At 32.1% G+C, this 14,333-nt stretch overlaps 1 protein-coding gene across 6 annotated transcripts in view; it reads left to right on the top strand.

The window, feature by feature from the left end:
• Positions 1–5,718, top strand: part of LOC105215336 (GTPase-activating protein skywalker) — a 121,316-nt gene extending 115,598 nt beyond the window's left edge. For all 6 annotated transcript variants that reach the window (XM_054227389.1, XM_054227386.1, XM_054227387.1 and 3 more), the window contains one exon: positions 39–5,718. In XM_054227389.1, the coding sequence (XP_054083364.1) occupies positions 39–180 (142 nt within the window). In that variant the 3' untranslated portion in view covers positions 181–5,718. The remainder of the gene's footprint in view (positions 1–38) is intronic.
• Positions 5,719–14,333: the final 8,615 nt, after the last annotated feature.

Below are 14,333 nucleotides of genomic sequence, written 5' to 3'. Positions count from 1 at the left end.
TTGTATTTAAATACTAATATTTGCATTTGTCTCTGCAGTGAGGGCCAAGCCATTTGGATGGATGAGAACATACGATTTGGCAAGACAGACAGCTGCAAGACCTTCAACAATCCGCCACTCTGTCCATCTGGTGATTTTGAAATACGCGTGCTTGAAGTGTACGGCTTTGATGGCGTCTAAGTGAATATACGTACAAGTCACATGCACACACACACACACCGAACCAAAAAATAAACGTACACACCTTCCCACAATGTATGTGCCACCCATGTTGCAAAGCATTTGTTGCTCGCAATGGCTCAATCCAGGCGTTGAAGCGTTGACTCTATATTTTTGTAATATATTTTCGAAAGACAATGAGAGGCCGCCTTATGGGCCTCTTTAAATGCTTAACGAAAATGGTATTGTAAGCATCACGAAAATTAAAATCTAAAACGAAAATATTTCATTCAAAATTGCCCGCCGAGAATGTCTTCTTTTGAGTGTTGACGATGCTGATGTTTATGATGATGATGATGTTGCTGGTGATGGTGATGATGTTGAGATGTAGCGAGGAGCAGCATAGGTAGAGTGAGTTGTTCAAGGCGCAGTATTTTACGTATACATATATTATTACATATACCTATACATATATTTATGCATTAAAGAAATGAAATTCTCGTGGCTGGATTGCCAACGCGCTGTTTGATGAGTGTTAGTAGTAAACAGAAATTATAATAATACCATATATACATATATATACCTATATAGTTGTAGTAACAATAGCTAATATCTAATACATATTGTTGTAAAATGAAGCAGCAAAGTGAAGCAAATACTCGGTGAATGAAAACAATGCAAACTTTTATTATAAAAAGAAAATACAAATAAATGAACTTGAAATGAAAGGCGCATGGCGTTGACGAAACAATAAACAAGAAATTTGCATAAACATTATACTCGTTTGAAAAGGAAAATGCAATGTTAGTTGCCGCCTGCTGCTTAGTTGCTTAGTCAAGCAAGCGTACTAAATGCGAGGAATTATATGAAAATGACACACACACATGCATATAAATGCGCATGTAAATGACGTTGTTTGTGAGATTAAGTAATTTTTAAGTTGCCAACTGTTGGCCTCAACTTGTTTGTTATCCCTATTGTTTAACAAATACTGTTTTTATTGCTTTAAAACTATTTTGTTGACGACATATACCAAGTAGTTCTTCCTAATTGTGTAAGCATAGCTTGCATTTGGCAAATGAAATTAGCAAACATTATGTGAAGTTGCGATGATTGTAGTAAATTGTTTTTTTTAACTTGTCTGTGGATCAAGCAGATCCATATTGAGATGCAATAGTACACAAATTAGCGTTGTAAACTGGAAAATAGTAAAAAACTACATAGCATATACATTAACAAGCATGAAAAACACAGAAAATATAAGATATCTTATTTGCTCAAAGGCTTGTCTTTTGCATGTTTTTATGCGTTTTTACGCATTTAGCATTGACCCCTATATACTTGCTGTTTGCTAAAGTGCTGAAATTGGTTTCCACTGAAATTTCCATTACTTCCTCAATAGTTGTAATGAGCGATATCAATGTGCGACAATCAGCGTGATATAATATTAATTGCTGTATAAAGTAATTAGGAAAACACAACAAAACCGTAGTTTTGTGTTGCTCAACTTTACAAGTTTAAACATTTTTAGTGAACTCTAGTAATTCGTCTGAAGTAAGTAACTAACGCACGCTGAGTTAGTTTAGCCAATTTGTAGTTAGTTTGGAGTACATAAATTCAAATATATATATTACAAAAAAACAACAACAACTCAATTGAAATCAATGCAAGAAATCCGACTGATTTTGTTATAATTTCTATATTATAACCCTCATTTAAGTGTATTATGTAACAACATTATATTTATAATTATTTCATACGTCACGTTTACTACAATCATAACAGTTTTTGTTAACATAATTATTATTGTTGAATACAAAAGCGTTTTAAACATTGGAGGAATTGTATATGCAACTGAAGAGAATTGTATTGTTTATTGGTTAGCTGTTCACTATGCTGATGTTGTTAAAGGAATTTTCGTTGTTTTAGTTTATTTTTCTATTTTAAGTTACCTATGTCATTATGTTTTTGTGATTTTGTGATTACTTGTAATGTCGTTGCATGTACGACAATGAGACAAGATTGAAATGCCGATTACTTTTGTGAATTCGCATTGAAATGAACTGCTCAATTTTTTCGAGCGCACTAACAAATTATAACACACAGAACACATGTATGTATATGTATGTGCACATATACATTTATGTGCATGAAAGCGAAATTGAAATAAACACAAAAATAAAAAATAAATAATAAATAACAAATGTTACACAATTTGTAAAACGAAACATCATAATATACATACATAATGAATATTTATTTATGCATATTATCGCAACAACTTTCACTAACAAATAACGCGTACTAACATTATATACAGCAAACGAGAATCATTTATGTAGCGTATTAGAAATAGAAACAGAAGGAGATACACTTCTTCACATTAAGTATAAATAAATGTTTTTGCTAGTTTACTAAGTGTTTAAGAGATTTACTTTATAGTTATACATATAATAATGAACTATACATAAAGAGAAGTATATAATATATATATATACATATATAAATATATATAACTATAACTGTGTTTATATGCGTTTGAGCGCGAAACAATTTCTTCTGTAAAATTTATAAAAACGAGAAGTGAAGTAAAATTACATTTGTTACGCATGAAGGCATTTGTGCAAGCAGAATAATCGAAAGCCAAGCCAAACGGCAGCAAGAAAATGCGAGAAAAGCTAAATACCCAAATGAATAAATTTTTTAAGTTATTAAGTGAAGATTATAGCTGATGATAAGACAAGAAACACCAAAATTTGCATGTAATGTTCGAGACAATTGCGCCGCATTGCTCTGTAAGAATAGTATACATATACATATATAATGCTGTAATATTAATTTGTAAATTTGTAAACAAGGCCAATGCAGCCCTGTTTGTTTAAGAGTATTTGATTCTACATTAAAAACGTTTATTTTTAAATATAATTCTTGTTTTAGTTTTTTTTAGTTTTTCATATATGCTTTGTAAATAATTGCGCATAATACATAATTGATCTCATTTCATTACATTTAATTGCAAATTTCAAATTGAATAAACCTGAAGCATATAAACTGTTGTTAACTAAGCAGCATTTCTTAAGTTTCTTAAAAGTATAGAGCTCAATATGACTACGTTTACGTATAGTATTTATTGTTATTTGTATTTAGGAGTAAATGTGGCGCAATTGTGGCCTCCAGAGTTGTATTATTATTCAAAACAAATACGAAATAAATATAAACACAACAGTGAATTACAAATTGTACACAACTAGTTTAATATTTCATGTTTTCATTTTCAAAGTTCATAATAAAATGGCGCGCCGCTTTCAAGCAGTTGGGTAATGCTGGATTTGTAAACATATGTCAACAAAATTTGTGAAAACAAAATGTTGGAAACCAAAAAAAAAAAACAAAAATGAAGAAATTTATAAGTTTTACACATTGTATTTTTGTTTTATTTTGCACAAATTCTTTATTAAACTTCTGAGTTGATCTAGTCAAATCATGTGTTACGTGCAAAAATTCAATAGACTCTATTTTAGTGTGTGCAAATATGGGTAGATCTAGAGATTTTCTTTTGTGATGATGACTAAAAAGTGATTTACTTATATGCAAGAGATGAAGTTATGTGTCTACTTCAGTGCTTTATTTATTAGTATGTACCATACAAACACAAAGACATAACCTCAATTTGTTGCAAACGATGGTAAGAAGTACTTTGCCATTGCCTTTGAATGACTCCCAAAGTTATGTTGCCTTATAGGCTGGGTAATAACTTCTAACTTGCATCTCAGTAAATGCATATTTAAAATAACAACATTTAATTACTTTTCAATAAAAACATTCCATTTTCATTAGATACGTATTGGGTAAGCATCCACAAATTTAGATTTCGAAATTCAATAAACGTTTAACACTATTTTTCTCGTTAGCATTTAACGGTCATTGGAAATATATTTTTTAATTGCAAAACTAACCTTAATTAATGAATATTAAAAACTTTCATAATTTAATATAAATGTCACATTAAAGAATTTTGTGCAAAATAAAATATAAATGGAATATACAATACGTTCATAAATTATTTAAAATTATTTATTATTAAATAAATTATTAAATTTGGAACAGTTCATAGGTATGTACCATATATGAAAAACCCATTACTGTAGTCAAAAAAAAATGTTTATGATTTTATTTTAATTTCTCAAGTCATTTTATCTATTCTATGGAAGCTTTTTATGCTTCATGTCATTTCTTGAAAGAAAAATCATTATACAACAAAGCAATAACGTAATTTATGCTTAAATACGATAATTTGTCACGCCTAAGTGATGCAATGCCAAAAGCAGTGAAGAATTATTCCAACTTTACTGCGATTAATTGCATACCTTCAGGCGCAGACACACTTTTTTTCGTACGCTGGCTCAAGGAAATATTACAAAGCTTGGCTTTTGTTATTCTGTTTGATTGTGCCACAACAAAAACAACATTGGGTTTAGCTTTGTGTGTTGCAAATGGAAGATAGGTACGTTTAATACGAATATTTAAGTGCAAACATGATACATCGACTTGTTTACTAAGTTTACTATGTAACTAGCCTAAGCACACTCAATGCGCTGTTAACCTATATGTACACAGGGCATATATGTATGTTTATTAAGCGTGATTTCTTGTTATTTTTTAACTAAATTTAGATTATACGTATATTCATAAAGATGTATGTACATCAATGGACAAAAAGTTATGTAACAGTGTTTGATTTATGCTTTGAAGAAGAAGAAGCATATTTTTTTAATATGTTTATATTGTTTGTTTACTGTTTTTCACTTAGTATGTAGTAGTGTTATTGTTGGAACGATGTGGGAATTGCTAATTTGCAGTGGTTGCAACAGTTTTTGTTGCAATTGTTGTTATTTGTGTTGTGCTGTGCAGCTGAGAATTCAACAATATTTATCAGTATTTTTATGGTTAGTTCTACAAGGTGTTATGTAAGATTTTGTATAAATTCAAAATATTTAAATATGTATAATTGCATATGCATGGCATACAAATGCACGTAAGTATGTATGTATGTGTGCATGTACATATGCATTGTGTTTGTTTTGACGTAATTTAATTTTACGTTTTTGTTATGCGAATTGAGCAATCAGTTATTGAGTAAAAATTTATGTGAAGATTAAGTGGCTAAATTTATGAATAATGAACGCTAAGTATTTAAGCATAAATTAACAAAAGATAGCAGCAATAAATATCTTTAATAAATAGTTAAGTGACAAACGAAATAAGCATATGTATTTACAGCAAGAGAATCACAAATAAATTATGAATTATTAATCGTACGAAATTACCATTTTGTTATGCTAAATGTGTAGATCTTGAAATATGAGTGTTAGATAAAGATAAGGATTATGATGACATATATACTCCAATGCATACACCAAACTAATGAAATCAAAATAGTAATATTTATGAAATGGAAAATATAAATTAACGAAACTAAACTTTCGTTTACTACCTGTTGTCAATGTGTGTGTAATACAGCAACATGAAACGTGTGTATTTGTTGTAAATTATTTTTATGCATTCAATTTTACAAAACTCATAGATGTCATATAGTTCAATAAATATATATATATATATGTGTATCAACAATAATGTACCAGCTACGATTTTTAAATAATAAACATACAAATAAATACAAATATATTGCTGTCCAGTTAGTTCTTACATAATAGTACCATATATCTATATTACATAGTCCGTTCGGTTGTTTTTCAAAACACTAATTTTCACTTATTATTTATTTATTCTATATTTTAAGAAAAGTTAAAAAGAAAATTAATTGTAATATGTTTGAACAATAACTGACATACATATTTACAAAACATTTTAACCGTTAGCGTTACTATTACTATTACAAAATAAATAAATAATATGTATTATGGCTACTCCGATTATTGTAATTTAACTATTATTATTAAAGAAATATTATTATTGAAGCATTACAAGTTTTAATTGCTACTATTATTGTGACTCAAGTTAAAAAAAGAACACAAAAACAAATTAAAATAATATATTGTGAGTATTTTGAGTATATTAAATATTAAACAAATTGTCATAATTTAATAAAATTGCCGCATTAAAGAATTTTGTGCGAAAAATTATTAATGGAATATACAATATACCGGGTTTTAATAATTTGATCATGAAAACAGGGAATGCCAAAGCCTTCCAGAAAGAAATAATTTATTTTTGTTTAAACGCCGAAACCGAAACTGCAGGTGAGTGTTTTTTAAAAAGATGATATTTACCAAAGTGTATTCAACAAAGTGAACCAGGTATATGACATTTCATTTTTTTTACCCGAATTCGACATGTTTGTTGTCATTGATTTAACCCATACATTTATTCAAAAATTCAAATTTTGAAATTCAAAAGTAAACAAATTTCAAACCAAAAAAAAATATTTTTTAAATGAATAAAAGAAAATGCCGAATACTTTCTGCTTAGGCAAAACAACTCATGGAAGCAATTTACTAAGGTTTTGTGCTCCAACTGACAAATTGCAAACAATTTTATCAATATATATTATATTGTTAAAGTTAAAAAAGACGGGTTAATGTAAACAAATACATGAATTGTTTACTATTTTATTGTCAAAAGCGAGTATGTCAAATACTTAGTTCACTTTGTTGAATACACTTTGATATTTACTTTTTTACATTCTTGTTCTTAGTGCTAATACACACAATTTCGTCGGTTGGATTGTTAACCGAATGAGATAGTTTTGAAGTAAGAAAGCTTTAAATGTGGGCGTGCATTTCAAAACGGGATATTTTAACCCATAAAATTATAGGTATTAAAAATATTGGTAGACTGGAGAAAGAAACCAGCTATAACCAACAACAAAGTTAAGAAAAGCTTGGAAATGAGTTCCAAAAGACTGGCTAGAATGCAATCATTGAAGAGAATTTTTATCCTCTCTCTGTTCATATAACGGTTGTTTGTATCACCCAGAAATAAAAGAGTTAGATATAGGGTTACATACATATATCAAAATGATCAGGATGACGAGTACAGTTGGAATCCTCACGTCTGTCTGTCCGTCCGTCCGTCTTGAGGAAATCATAATCATAATGTCACCTCCGACTCTATTTAGCGTCTAAACTTATTCTCCTTCTCACGTGGTAAATGCATAAAGCGTTTACTAAAGAAGTCCTGAAACTAATGTTCAGCTTTATTTACCCACTACAATTAAAGCATATGATAGGCATATCGCTTTTTTGGTTTCGGGAATATTGACCACTTTATGCACAACTTGTTTACATTAGGATATGTTATCCTGAGCAGTGTAGCATCATTGACTGTTCATTCGGTTTTCTAATTTGATGGTGCTGCAAATTGTGGTATTTCGTATGACAGTTCCTACTAATCTTCTACATTCTCTTTGAGTTATCACAGGTTTCCGCCCAGTTATCTTTAAATTGTCCTTGCAATTGTTCGTCTCCTTCTTTTTAATAACATTATAAACAGTATTCCTTAAATTCTATAAGTTTTTACTTACTCCGAAGCTGAAACACCATTCTTAAACTTAGCAATAGTATCCGGTCTAGTTATAATCCATAATTCCTTTGTTTCGGCGTTTTATTTACCAAGTTTTATATTTTAAGGCTTTGTTAGTTAGTTATGAATGCAATAGAAGCCAATCACTACTCTTGCTTAGAATAAATCGAAGAATAAAGGCTAAATTGCGGTGTACTTTTGACTACTGCGAGTCTTTAGTTCATATTCAGGATTGTTGTGGAATCTGACAGTTGTCGGAATCAGAATTCAAACCGATAAAAAATTCTGGTTCGTGTCATGAATTCTGATATTATTGGTTTGATGTTCGAATCAGAAATTCTATTGGTTTTAGGGGTGATGGAAACCAATTTTATCGGTTTAACTATCAGAAACAAACCAAGAGCTTCAGGGCTGACAGATTTGAGACATTTTGTTTAAATTTATTTTGATTTGCCGTTAAAACGCTTTGGAAAAAATATAATTATTATTAAACAAGTAAGGAAAGGCTAAGTTCGGGTGCAACCGAACATTTTATACTCTCGCAATTTATTGAAGAAATTTAACCAATACATATATGCGGAATAAAGCTCACCGTATTTTTGAAAAACCTATAAGTAGGCATATGGGAGCTAGGAGAAGATACTTTTGAAAAACCTGCAATGAGGTATATGGAAATGTTATGACCCGATTTTAATAATTTTTGGAACAGAGACGCACTATTAGAAGAAAAAACAATTTCCTCTCAATTAAATTGAGATATCTAAGAGATTTACCCATATTTTCGGTTATAATGTATCCTTAGGCGCTGAGTTCAACATGTTCGATATCTGGGGCCTTGAAAAGTTATGGTCCGTTTTCCACAATTTTTTTCACAAGTGAAGCCAGAGATGATATGCACTAATTGTGTAAAGTTTTATTCCGTTATCTTCATTGGTTCCTTATGTTTACACTATAAAGCGAAGGAATAGGATGGATTTCAAAATTGAGTTATAAGGAAAGTAGTAGTGGTTGTGCACCGATTTCGCCCATTTTTTGTCCGTGTTATCAGGGTGTCAAGAAAATATTATATACCGAATTTTATTCGAATCGGTCGAGTAGTTCCTGAGATATGGTTTTTGACCCATAAGTGGGCGATGCCACGCCCATTTTCCATTTTGTAAAAAAATCTGAGTACAGCTCCCTTCTGCTATTTCTTCTGCAAAATTTAGTGTTTCTGACGTTTTTCGTTACTTAGTTAACCCACTTTTAGTAATTTTCAACATAACCTTTGTATGGGAGGTGGGCGTGGTTATTATCCGATTTAAACTATTTTCATGGTGTGTGGTGGGGTATGTAAAAAAACCGACTGCAGAAAGTTTGGTTTATATAGCTTTTTTAGTTTGCGAGTTAAATACAAATAACCGATTTGTGGGCGGGGCCACGCCCACTTCCCCAAAAAAATTACATCCAAATATGCCCCCTCCTAGTGTGATCCTTTATTCCCAATTTTACTTTTATATCTTCATTTACGGCTTAGTTATGACACTTTATGTGTTTTTGGTTTTCGCCATTTTGTGGGCAATGGTCCGATTCTGCCCATTTTCGAACCTGATCTTCTTATGGTGCCAAGGAATATTTGACAGACGGACAGACGGACGGACGGACAGACATCCGGATTTCAAATCTACTCGTCACCCTGATCACTTTGGTATATATGACTCTATATCTAACTCTTTTAGTTTTAGGTGTTACAAACAACCGTTATGTGAACAAAACTACACTAGCGGAAAAAATTAAGGGATCAGAAAAAAATTCCATATTTTTGGGCAAATTTCAACAGGCCGTAACTTCGAAAGCAATGGTCGTACAAGAAATCGATACAGACGAAAATTATAGCTCCAAGTGTCTAGTTTTTGGATTAGAACTTTAAAAAATTTTAACCTCTGCGGTTTTTGAGTAATCGAGTAAACCAGGAACAAAAAAATTTTCAAAATTTTTTTAGTTTTTTTTTTTTTGGTCTACGGGCGTGGAAATTTTTTTTTAGCTTAACCACTATAAGGATCGGATACTTTGTTCATTTAGCTTTAATTTAGTTTTTCGAACACCTCGATACGTCCACTTCTCGCCGAGATATCGGTCTTCAAATGGAAAAGATTCTTTTTGTCTTTGATTATCGATATCTCAGCAACCAATGATCGCACAGAAAGTTAAAGGTGGGTTTCAAGAACTTGAATGAATTCTCATTAACGACTAGCCATTGATTTTCTGAAACATTTTTTTTCTTATTGTCACATGATCTCGAAAATGTAAAAAAAAAGGGCTTTTGAGGGTTTTTTGGAAAATCGAGTGCTAGATCGAAAATATTGAGGAAACCACTAATATTAAGTGTGCCTTTTACAGTTCAATATGTCCACAAAAACCCTACAAAAAAATCAAATTAATCCATCCAGCCGTTTTTTTGTTTCACTCGATCAAATTTTTGAAAAAAATTAAAGGATCACGTTTTTTGCTCTGAAAAACTCATAATTTTTAAAAATGAAAAAATAAATAGTTTTTCCTAGCTTTTCCACATTGTTGCTCCAGAAAAAGCTTAAATTTAAAACAAAAAAAAAAAAAACAAGTTAAGAACAAGTTGTCTGCGTTTGGGGAAGTTTCGAGCAAAAATATTTGCATTGACAAAAGGTTGTCGTCGAACTTCTTTGACAATTGCCCGATCATCGCGGGCATTAGTAACTCGATGGCGACCTTGTCCGGGGTGACGATTGTATTGGTTCGTCTCTTGGTATTTGGCATACGCTCGAGATACGACGGATTGACTTACACCCATCCGGACAGCAATTGCATGTTGACTGTAACCTTCGTCAATAAGAGCTACTAACCGAGCAACTTCTACGTCCGATAAATGTCGTCTAACCATGATTGAAAATTAAAAAAGTAAAAAAATTTTAATTCTGACCAAAAAAGTTAAAAAAAATTTCGACGACAACCTTTTGTCAATGCGAATATTGTTGCACGAAACTTCCCCAACCGCAGACAACTTGTTCCTTAACTTGTTTTTTTTTTAAACACTCGCAACAAAAGTTGCTAAAGAGAGTATTATAGTTTTGTCCACATAACGGTTGTTTGTAAGTCCTAAAACTAAACGAGTTAGATATAGGGTTATATATACCAAAGTGATCAGGGTAAAGTTCAAATCCGGATGTTTGTCTGTCCGTCCGTCTGTCCGTCCGTGCACGCTGTAACTTGAGTAAAAATTGAGATATTAATGAAACTTGGAACACGTATTCCTTGGCACCATAAGAAGGTTAAGTTCGAAAATGGGCAAAATCGGACCACTGCCACGCCCACAAAATGGCGATAACCAAAAACACATAAAGAGCTATAACTAAGCCATAAATAAAGTTATGAAAATAAAATTTGGAACATAGGATCGCATTAGAGAGGCACATTTGAATGTAATTTTTTTGGAAAAGTGGGTGTGACCCCACCCCCAAAAATTTTTTTTTTGTATATATCTTGCAAACCAATAAAGCTATATAAACCAAACTTTCTGCAGTCGTTTCTTATACAGTCCAAAAATGAAAGAAATAACCACGCCCACCTCCCATACAAAGGTTAGGTTGAAAATGACTAAAAGTGCGTTAACTCACTAACGAGAAACGACAGAAACACCAAATTTTACATAAGAAATGGCAGAAGGAAGCTGCACTGAGATTTTTTTACAAAATGGAAAATGGGCGTGGCGTCGCCCACTTATGTGTCAAAAACCATATCTCAGGAACTACTCAACAGATTCGAATGAAATTCGGTATATAAGATTTTCTTGGCACCCAGATGACACGTGTGGAAAATGGATGAAATCGGTTCACAACTACGCCTACTTCCTATATAACTCAATTTTGAATCCTTCTGATTCGTTCACTTTATAATGTATACATAAGGAACAGATAAAGATAGCGAAATAAAACTTTACACAAATACTGTATTTGAGCTGTGACATCACTTGAAGAAAAAATTTCAAAATCGGACCATGACTTTTCAAGGCCCCTGATATCAAACATGAAGAACTCAGTGCCTAAGGGTAATTTTTCACCGAAAATATAGGTAAATCTCTTAGATATCTCAATTTAATTCAGAGGAAATTGTTTTTTCTTCTAATAGTATGTCTCTGTTCCAAAAATTATTAAAATCGGGTCATAACATTTCCATATACCTCATTGTAGGTTTTTCAAAAGTATCTTCTCCTAGCTCCCATATACCTAATTATAGGTTTTTCAAAAATACGGTGAGCTTTATTCCGCATATATGTATTGGTTAAATTTCTTCAATAAATTGCAAGAGTATAAAATGTTCGGTTGCACCCGAACTTAGCCTTTCCTTACTTGTTTTTGTTTTAAATTAAAGCTTTTTCTGGAGCAAAAATGTGGAAAAGCTAGGAAAAACGATTTTTTGTCTCATTTTTTAAAATTATGAGTTTTCAGAGCAAAAAACGTGATCCTTTAATTTGTTAAAAAATTTGATCGAGTGAAACAAAAAAACGGCTGGCTGGATTAATTTGATTTTTTTGTAGGGTTTTTGTGGACATATTGAACTGTAAAAGGTACACTTAATATGAGTGGTTTCCTCAATATTTTCGATCCAGCGCTCGATTTTCCAAAAAACCACCAAAAGCCCTTTTTTTGTTACATTTTCAAATTCATGTGATAATAAGAAAAAAAAAAAATTTCGGAAAAGCAATGGCTAGTCGTTAATCAGAATTCATTCAAGTTCTTGAAACCCACCTTTAACTTTCTGTACGATCATTGGTTGCTGAGATATCGATAATCAAAGACAAAAAGATCCTTTTTCATTTGAAGACCGATATCTCGGCGAGAAGTGGACGTATCGAGGTGTTCGAAAAACTAAATTAAAGCTAAATGAACAAAGTATCCGATCCTTATAGTGGTTAAGCTAAAACAAATTTTCCACGCCCGTAGACCAAAAAATAAACTAAAAAAATTTTGAAATTTTTTTTTTGTTCCTGGTTTTTCTACGATTACTCAAAAACCGCAGAGGTTAAAATTTTTTAAAGCTCTAATCCAAAAACTAGACACTTTCGACCATTTCTTTCGAAGTTACGGCCTGTTGAAATTTGCCCAAAAATATGGAATTTTTTTCTGATCCCTTAATTTTTTCCAGTAGTGTGTAATACTCTTTTTAGCAACTTTAGTTGCGTGAATATAAAAATAAGAAAAGAACGCTAAATTACGTAATTATTGAATTTAACGAAAAAAATTAAATATTCGAAGAAATTTACAAAATAAGTAATTCAGATTAGATCAATGAAATATCAAACTTTTATATTAAAGTTAAACAATATACAGTGGAACTTCCATAACTCGAAGTTCTCTATAACTCGAACTCTTGAAGTGACATTGAAAGGCAATTCCATACAAATTACACATACATTACATAAAAATAATTATTATTTTTGACTTCCTTTGAGCATAAAGCGAATTACTATGATTCCTTAAAACTTTCATTTTTTCACGCTACTTTCATTGCCAAATAAAACAAAAGCTGAAATAATTTCTCATTTTAATTATATTTTTTGGGTTTAATGAATATTTTTAACTAGAAATGTCCAAAAAACCTATTTGGGGCGAGGCCACGCCCACCTCCCCAAAAAAATTACATCCACAAATGCCCCTTCCTAGTGCGATCCTTCATACCAAACTTTATTTCAATAGCCTTATTTATGGCTTAGTTATGGCACTTTATGTGTTTTCGGTTTTCGCCATTTTGTGGGCGTTGCAGTGGTCCGATTTTGCTCATTTTCGAAAGCAACCTTCCTATGGTGCCAAGAAATAAGTGTGCCAAGTTTCATCAAGATATCTTTTTACTCAAGTTACAGCTTGCACAGACGGACGGACGGACAGAGAGACATTCGGATTTGAGCTCCACTCTTCACCCACTTTGGTGTATATAACCCTATATCTAACTCGTTTAGTTTTGGGTGTTACAAACAACCGTTATGTGAACAAAACTATAATACTCTCTAGCAACTTTGTTGCGAGAGTATAAACATATAAAGTCCAATCAGGTTGGATAATGGTTGGTATTAGAAGCCACTCTGACCTTGAACACTTCATTATTGGACAGAACGTCGTAAAAATCATTAAAGTTCATGGAATTGGCTGAATTGTTGGCACTTAGTAGTGGATCAGAAAATCTAGATCTAGAAAGACAGTTATACTGAGTTTGTGGAGGGAAGACTTCTCCAGCCTGCTGAATGGCAGTGAAAGTAAAACACCAGGAGATGGCGAACCCGATTCCCCAATCGACGACGATGGAGCAGATGTTCCATTGCCCGACCGTGAAGAAATTCGAATAGCAATTACCCGCTTGAAGAACAATAAGGCGGCGGGTGCCGATGGATTACCGGCCGAGCTATTCAAATACGGCGGCGAAGAGCTGATATGGTCGGAAGAAAGCATGCCTGACGATTGGAATCTCAGTGTACTCTGCCCAATACACAAAAAGGGAGACCCCACAATTTGCGCCAATTACCGTGGGATAAGCCTCCTCAACATCGCGTATAAGGTTCTGTCGAGCGTATTGTGTGAAAGACTAAAGCCCACCGTCAACAAACTGATTGGACCTTATCAGTGTGG

This window comes from Zeugodacus cucurbitae, chromosome 3 (assembly GCF_028554725.1).
Source record: "Zeugodacus cucurbitae isolate PBARC_wt_2022May chromosome 3, idZeuCucr1.2, whole genome shotgun sequence".
Lineage (NCBI taxonomy): Eukaryota > Metazoa > Arthropoda > Insecta > Diptera > Tephritidae > Zeugodacus > Zeugodacus cucurbitae.
Note: the sequence above shows the minus strand (reverse complement) of the source record. Positions and strands in the feature narration are given on the sequence as shown.